This window comes from Eimeria necatrix, genomic scaffold (assembly GCF_000499385.1).
Source record: "Eimeria necatrix Houghton genomic scaffold, Enh_scaff378, whole genome shotgun sequence".
NCBI classification, from domain to species: domain Eukaryota; phylum Apicomplexa; class Conoidasida; order Eucoccidiorida; family Eimeriidae; genus Eimeria; species Eimeria necatrix.
This window is the reverse complement of record NW_013655363.1, coordinates 1-7,500: the sequence shown is the minus strand read 5'-3', so window position 1 is coordinate 7,500 and position 7,500 is coordinate 1. Positions and strand designations below refer to the sequence as shown.

The window sequence follows — 7,500 nt, the reverse complement described above, 5'->3', positions numbered from 1 at the left end:
GTATCCTTTTATCATGGTGGTAATTAGACTTATCAGGATATCAAATGGTCCTTTTTAGGATATTAATTAGTCTTTATCAGGATATCAATTAGCCTTTAGAAGTACGGGAATTGATATACTGACAAAAGAAAAATTAATATACTGACAAACGATAATTAATGTTCTGAAAAAAGATAATTGTCCTTATTCAGGACATTAATTATCCTTTGTCAGCATATTAATTATCTTTTTTCAAGATATTAATTATCCTTTTTTAAGACATTAATGAACGAAAAAATAATTAATATCCTTTCCAACATATTAATTATCTGTTCGCAGAGCTCTCCAGGGCCCTACTGCTGCCTTTGGACTCCACGTCTCTGCGAGGGGACTGCAGCGGCAACAAGCAGCAGCAACAAGCAGCAGCAACAAGCAGCAGCAACAAGCAGCAGCAACAAGCAGAAGCAACAAGCAGCAGCAACAAGCGGAAGTCCTGAATAGCTGCAGCAGCAGCAGCCACGAGGGGACTGTCTCCTTTTGCCAGTTCCCCCGTCCCCTGAGTCCAGCAGCGGGGGCCTTGAAGAGCAAAGGGCCTTCAGCTCGAGACCCAGATAAGTGTCTTAATAAATCTCAAGAGTTTTATTAGTGAAACAAAACTTAAGTCCTGTCTCAGCCTCGGAAGCAAACTGCTTGCTGCTTGACTCTTAGCTAACAAAAGTCTTGAACAAAAACCAAAAATGCACTGAAGTGCTGATGGGGTTTTGGCTGCGCCCAGCAGACCCTGCATGCAGCTTGCATGCGTTTGGGGAGTTTGCCAAACTCTTGCTAAAGACTATTCTAAAAGACTAAACTTTGAAGTCCCGCGGACTTGGCAAGAAAGCCATCTCTGCCAGATGCCGGGGAAAAGGTCTTAACTTTTTTTTGGTTTTCCCCCTCAGCCTCGACTTGTGCAGCAGCTATTCCCCAAGGCCATGGCCTCTGGGTGTTGCATTTTTCACCAAAAGGGCTGGAGAGAATTAAGAAATTTGAAAGGCCCTTCTTGCATGCGCCTTCTGCCGGGCATTTCAGCCCCAGGCAAAGTCTGGGCAATTCTCGAGGTTTGGACTGAGAGGAGGCAGCAACGAAAAGCTCCGACTCAGCAACATCGGAGATTTTATTGTTGGGACTTGTCCGCAAAAGCTGTCTTGAAGGAACTTTTGTAAAATAGGGGGCCTCGGGGGCCCCCTAAGAAACCCTCTCCAGGTAGAAGCTGCTGCTTTGGACCTTCAAGTTCAAAGCGCGAAAGTCCCGAAGCAGCAGCTTCTACTTTGGGGCTTGGAGGGCAAAGAGCATATGAGGGCTGCTGCAGCTGCTGCAGCTGCTGCAGCTGCTGCAGCTGCTGCAGCTGCTGCAGCTCTTCTGAAGTGCTGCAGCAGCAGCTCTTCACTCCAGGCAGCAGCGCTGGCCCAGCTGCCCCACGGCAGCAAAAGAAAGCTTGCTTTTTAGCTTCCGAAGGAGCAGCGTTTGTCTCCTTTCAGTCCCCAACAAAGTGAAACGTGTCCCTCTTTGTTCCCTCGCGGTAGGGGAAGATATCCGTGGGGCTGGGGGCACCTTTGCTGCGAAGCTTTTGCTGCTGCAGCACTTGGAGCTGCTGCAGCGCGAGCTAACAAAGAGCACACATTTCCTTTTTGATTCTTTTTTCTTCATTCAGAAGGCAGTGCGAAGTCAATTTCATAAAGAGCCTCTTGGTAGGCCACTTTATCTCGCATAAAAATCAATCATTTCCGGTGGGGGCCGCAAGAATCTGGACAGCAATTGGGTTTCCTGTCTCTTTTGGAGGCTTTTCTCTTCAAGAACAAAAGCTTTCTTTGGAGAAAAAGAAACAAATTGACAGGAGGAGCAGCTTCGAATGTCAGGACTTCCCAAAGGAAACTTTTGAAGGGCCCCAAAGGCGGGCTGGGGGCTGCAGAAAGTCACTTCAAGTGATTATGTACATTTGTTTATGTTTTTGAATTATGCACTCTAGTGCACTATTTTGCTTTTTCCTGTTTTGAACTAGCACGCTTGCGGCTAAGTCGATGGGCTTGCATCTGATTCGAAAATAATTGGCTAGCTGTTGCTAGAGGCAGCTAGCTCTTAGAGAAGGCTGGCTAGCTAAAGGTTTTGCACTTGACTGTAAAGTTAGTTGGCTAGCTGTCAAAGGCAGCTAGCTATTAGAGAAGGCTGGCTAGCCAGTGGTTCTGCACTTGATTTCGAAGATAAGTGGCTAGCTGTCGAAGGCAGCTAGCTGGAACAGAGGGCTGGCTAGCCCGAGTCAAGACAAAATCTTGAGCTTTATTAGAGGCCCCCAGCTGAGCAAAAAGCCTCTTGCAAAGTAAATCTTTGCAATTAATAACTTTGCAAGTTTAATTGCACTTTATGTCCTTTGCAAAGTCCAAGAAAACTCCTTTCTACTCTCCCCGGCGAAGCCCCAACTTGAAGGCCAAAGGGACTTGGCCGCAGGAGCTGCTGGGCGAGATACTTGCTGCAGCAAAAAAGGCATTACATCGCTGCTGCTGCTGCTGCTGCTGCAGCGACTGTCTCCTGGCTTCAGTGGATCCTCATTCCCAAGCTTCCGCAGCAGCAGCAGCAGCAGCAGCAGCAGCAGCAGCAATTTAGTTGCCTAGTGGGGAGCAATGCAACACAGCTAAAAGCCAGGAGCTGCAGCAGCAGCACCAGAGAGGAAGGTGCTGCTGCCAGCTGCTGCTGTGGGGCGACGCCGGCGCAGCCAGCTGCTGCACGAGGTGCAGCAGAGCCTTCTTCTGGCTTGCTGCTATGTTGCTGCTGCTAACTGCTGCAGCGCTGCTAAACTTAAACCCTCAGCAGGCTCATACAAAGCCTTGGGGAATCCTAAACCCTAAACCCTAAACCCTAAACCCTAGACTTCGGGCCCGAAGGTCGAGCGGAAGGCGAGCTTTTAGAGCGTTCAATCATTGTAAGATACGGCCCCACTTGTTTATCTCGGCTTTTAAAGCTGCCTTGAGTGCACTGCACGGGCTAGATTTAGGGTTTAGGGTTTAGGGTTTAGGGTTTGGAAGATTGTCGGGGTTGGTGGAGGCGCGTCTCCGCAAGGGTCGCGGCGTGGGCTGGCCTTGCTCGCGTCTCTGTTTATTTTGCGCAATATTTACTGCTTTTGAGTAATAAAAACGAATTAGAAATGAAATAAAAAGTCCAATAAAGAAAAAGAGCTCCGGAGAGCTGCAGTGGGGGATACACACAGGGGGAGCTGCCTGTACACACGAGGAGCTGCGAGCGGGGGCGGGGCGGCGCTGGGGTGTACGTACACCCGGAAAGAGTTAAGCGCAGGAGTTGAAATTTGGATTGGAGCGGATCAAAACAAAAAAAGAAGTCCATAAAAACGAAAAGGAGGATAGATCACTGGATTTCGAGGTGCCGTCTCGGTGCTGCTGCTGCTGCTGCTGCTGCTGCTGCCCCGCTGCTGCGGTGCTTCGCTCCATCCTCTCGCTGCTCCCTGCGTGCTGCAGCTGCTGCTGCTGCTCTTCCGGCGCTTCTGCGCGGCAATCGGCGTTCACATTTCCTCTAATTTGTCGTTTCATTTCTTTTTTTATTTTCCTTTCTTTCTTTTGCCCTCCGGAATGGCTCCAACCTTCGCTGGCTACGCTGCGGACGCAGCAGCAGAGCAGGGGGCTGCTGGTGCAGCAGCAGCAGCAGGCGAGGCGGCGCAGCTGCTGGCTGAGGAAGCCACCATGGTCTCCTCCGTGGACACTGCAGCAGCAGCAGCAGCAGCAGAAGCAGAAGCAGCAGCAGCACCTCGCCGCAGCCGCACTCTTGCTGCAGGCCTGGGGTTTGCTGCTGTTGCAGCTCTGGCTCTTGCACTCCTGGGGGGCCTCCTCTCCACCAACATGCTGCGTCTCCGGGCCAAGCCGGAGGCTCTGGGGACCCTCGAGGGGGACTCCCCTGTGGGCCCCTCCATGGGGGCCCCCCTGGGGGCCCCCACGGACCCCGCGGGGCTCCCCTTGGGGGGCCCCATCCCCCCCACGGGGGTCCCCCTGGGGGCCCCCACGGCAGTCCCGCCCCCCGCAGGGGCCCCCCTCGCAGGGGCCCCCACAGCGGCCCCCAAGGGGGGCCCCCAGGGGGCCCCCGAGGCGCCGCCGATGCAGGGGGCCCCCCTAGGGGCCCCCGTGGGGGCCCCCGCAGCAGCAGCCGGGAAGCTGGGAGTGCCCCAGGGGCCCCCGCGGCCGCGGACTCCGCCGCCAGTGACGAACTTGCCTCCGAGAATGCCAGGAGATCCTTTTGATGAAGTGGATGCTGCTGGCGGAGGCAGCAGCAAAGCTGGCAGCAAGTAGAGCAGCAGCAGCAGCAGCAAGAAGCTGTGAAAATGGACCGAGAAGCAAAAAAATCCGGCCAAAATGACCCGGGGGGCCGCTGCTGCTGCTGCTGCTGCTGCTGCTGCTGCTGCTGCTGAGGGCTGCGGGGCCAATTTGAATTGCTGCTAGCGGCCGAACTGCTTCCTTCGTCCGCCGCAACAGCCAGAGGCACGAGGGACTACAGCAGCAGCAGCAGCAGCAGCAGCAGCAGCAGCAGCAGCAGCAGCAGCGGCAGCAGCAGCAGCTGCTGCTGCTGCGGCCTGCTGCTGCTGCTGCGGCCTGCTGCTGCTGCTGCTGCTGCAGCCGATGCAGTTTGAGCTGATATGGCTTTATTATATGAGTTGCGAAAGCATTATTAATGTGGCGTTTTATAAAAAGTATTTCTGGTTTTGAAAATAATATTTTATTCTTCCGAGCTCGCAGCTGAGGTGTATGGACAGCCCCCGAGCAGCAACACTTCACAACAGCAAAGTTTTATTTCCTGCGCGCAACAGGCGCAGCAGCAGCCCGTCCCCGCGGCGCCCTTGTCCCTAGCTAGCTAGCTAGCTAGCTAGCTGGCTAGCTGGCTAGCTAGCTGGCTGGCTGGCTAGCTGGCTAGCTGGCTGCAGCGTTTGCGCTGCTGGCGGGACGAGGTGGCTAGTTGGGCGGCTCCAACTAGCGAATTAGCTAGCTGGCTGGCCGCCGCTAGCTAGCTAGCTAACCAGCTAGCTAGCTAGCTAGATGGCGAGCTGGCTAGCCGCCGCAGGTCATATTTTGTTTGGACCGTTTAAGGGACCCAGGTGACTGCCGATACCACGAGAGGCCTTTACAGGAGAGTAGTGCGCGGTGGCTAGCTAGCTAGCTAGCTAGCTAGCCAGGTGGCCATCGGTTAGTTAGGTAACTGTGTAGCTCTAGCTAGCTAGCTAGCTGGCGAGGTTGCCATCAGCTAGTTAGATAACTGTGTAGCTCTAGCTAGCTGGCTAGCAGGCCAGGTAGCCATCAGCTACTTAGATAACTGTGTAGCTCTAGCTAGCTAGCTAGCTAACGAGGTAGCCATCAGCTAGCTAGGTAACTGTGTAGCTCTAGCTAGCTAGCTAGCTGGCCAGGTAGCCATCAGCTAGTTAGGTAACTGTGTAGCTCTAGCTAGCTAGCTAGCTGGCCAGGTAGCCATCAGCTAGTTAGGTAACTGTGTAGCTCTAGCTAGCTAGATAGCTAACGAGGTAGCCATCAGCTAGTTAGGTAACTGTGTAGCTCTAGCTAGCTAGCTGGCTAGCTAGGACGCTGGGTTGGTAGATGCGGATAGTTGCGTAGCTAGCTAGCAAGGAGCGTGGCTAGCTGGCGGAGTAGCCACTTCGGCAGTTGGCTAGTTCGCTGGGGCGAGGAGTGGCTCTGGATAGCTAGCTGGCTAGCTAGCTAGCTGGCTGGTCCTGTAGCTCGTTGCTGGCTAGCTATGCCGCTGCTGAAGTTCCCGGGCGCCTAGCCAGTTAAGTGTGTGGCTAGCTGGCCGGGGAGCTGGCTAGCCACGTACTTACTATCTTTGCTGCTGGCTAGCTACTGGCTAGCTGGCTGCTGCACAGTTACCTCGCTAGCATGCTCGGTAGATAGCTGGCTAGCTAGCTGTCCAGCTAGCTCCGTGACTACAGCTAGCTGGCTAGCTATTCACAGTGGCTTGCTAGCTGGCTGGGAGGACGCGGGAGGGGAAAAAAGAAACTCGTGCCAAAGAATTCCCAAGTACGCACGTTTGCTAGCTAGCTAGCTAGCTAGCTGGTAGCTAGCTGGCCAGCTGCAAGTGGCTAGCCAGTAGCTAGCTGGTGCAGTGCCCAATGGCTGGCTAGGCAAGCTGCCGGGTGGAGAGCTCGCTAGCTAGGTGTAGCTAGCTGACTAGCTAGCCAGTTCTCCGGCTATCCCGTGGGCTGGCTAGCTAGCTAGCGGCAGGCGAGCTAGCTGGCTATCCAGTGGCTAGCTAGCTAGCTAGCTAGCTAACGGCAGCTAGCTGGCCACTAGGCAAACAGGTCTTCTCTCTCGGCCACGTCGTTGTCTTGCTGCTCGAGCTGCGTGAACTGCAAGAAGTGCGCCGGCCTGAACAGCAGCAGCAGCAGCAGCAACCAGCAGCAGCATGAGTAAACAGCAGCAGCAGCAGCAGCAGCAGCAGCATGCCAACGCGGCAGCAGCATGTGCCAGCAGCCCCAACCCACCGCAGCAGCACTCCAAAGCACCCCCACCGCCCGCAGCAGCAGCACCACCTCCACAGCAGCAGCAGCACCACCACCCCCACAGCAGCAGCAGCAGCAGCACCACCACCTCCACAGCAACAGCAGCAGCAGCAGCACCACCACCACCTCCACAGCAGCAGCAGCAGCACCAAACCACCCCCACAGCAGCAGCAGCAGCACCACCACCACCTCCACAGCAGCAGCAGCAGCACCAAACCACCTCCACAGCAGCAGCAGCAGCAGCAGCAGCAGCAGCAGCAGCAGCAGCAGCAGCAGCAGCAGCAGCAGGAGCATTACCTGTGGGCCTCGTGGTAGAAGTCCTTGGGGGTGTCGAGCATCAAAGTGTACTTCATGGCGGGAGAAAACTTAACTCCCATGAAGTTATAATTCCAAACTCCGCCGCCTTCCGCCGGCACCAAAAAGAAACCCGAAAACACATCTGACAGCAGCATTTGGGCTCGCTCTGCGTGGCCTTTCGAGTACCCTGCTGGCGTTGCAGACACGTCCTGCAGCAGCAGCAGCAGCAGCAGCAGCAGCAGCAGCAGCAGCAGCGGGTGTCTTTCTCTCGGAGCTCTCTCTAACGAGGTAACCAGCTAGCTAGCTATCCGCCTCACTAGTTAGTTAGCTAGCTAGCTAGCTAGCTAGCGATCCACCTCACTAGCTAGCTAGCTAGCTAGCGATCCACCTCACCAGCTAGCTAGCTAGCCAGCTAGCTATCCACCTCACCAGCTAGCTAGCTATCCACCTGACTAGCTAGCTAGCTAGGTAGCGATCCACCTGACTAGCTAGCTAGCTAGCGACCCACCTCATTAGCTAGCTAGCTAGCTAGCTAGCTATCCACCTCACTAGCAAGCTAGCTAGCTAGCTAGCTAGCTAGCTCTCCACCTCCCCACCTCGCTAGCTAGCTCTGACCTTCCTGCCTAACTACCTCTGAAGCTCCCTCGCACCCAGCCCTCCAGCCACCCATCCCGCCCCCCGCCCTC

General features: G+C 54.9%; 2 protein-coding genes across 2 annotated transcripts; both read left to right on the top strand.

Moving 5' to 3' along the window:
* Positions 1-3,593: 3,593 nt before the first annotated feature.
* ENH_00048450 (hypothetical protein) lies at positions 3,594-4,304 on the top strand (the record flags this gene model as incomplete). Its single annotated transcript, XM_013585590.1, has 1 exon — positions 3,594-4,304. The coding sequence occupies one exon, from the start codon at positions 3,594-3,596 to the stop codon at positions 4,302-4,304; it is 711 nt and encodes a 236-aa protein (XP_013441044.1).
* A 2,116-nt stretch (positions 4,305-6,420) lies between these two features.
* Positions 6,421-7,102, top strand: ENH_00048440 (hypothetical protein; the record flags this gene model as incomplete). The annotated part of the gene is made up of 2 exons (XM_013585589.1): positions 6,421-6,816; positions 7,017-7,102. Coding segments are annotated over 2 exons (482 nt in total), but the record flags the coding sequence as incomplete, so codon positions are not given.
* Positions 7,103-7,500: the final 398 nt, after the last annotated feature.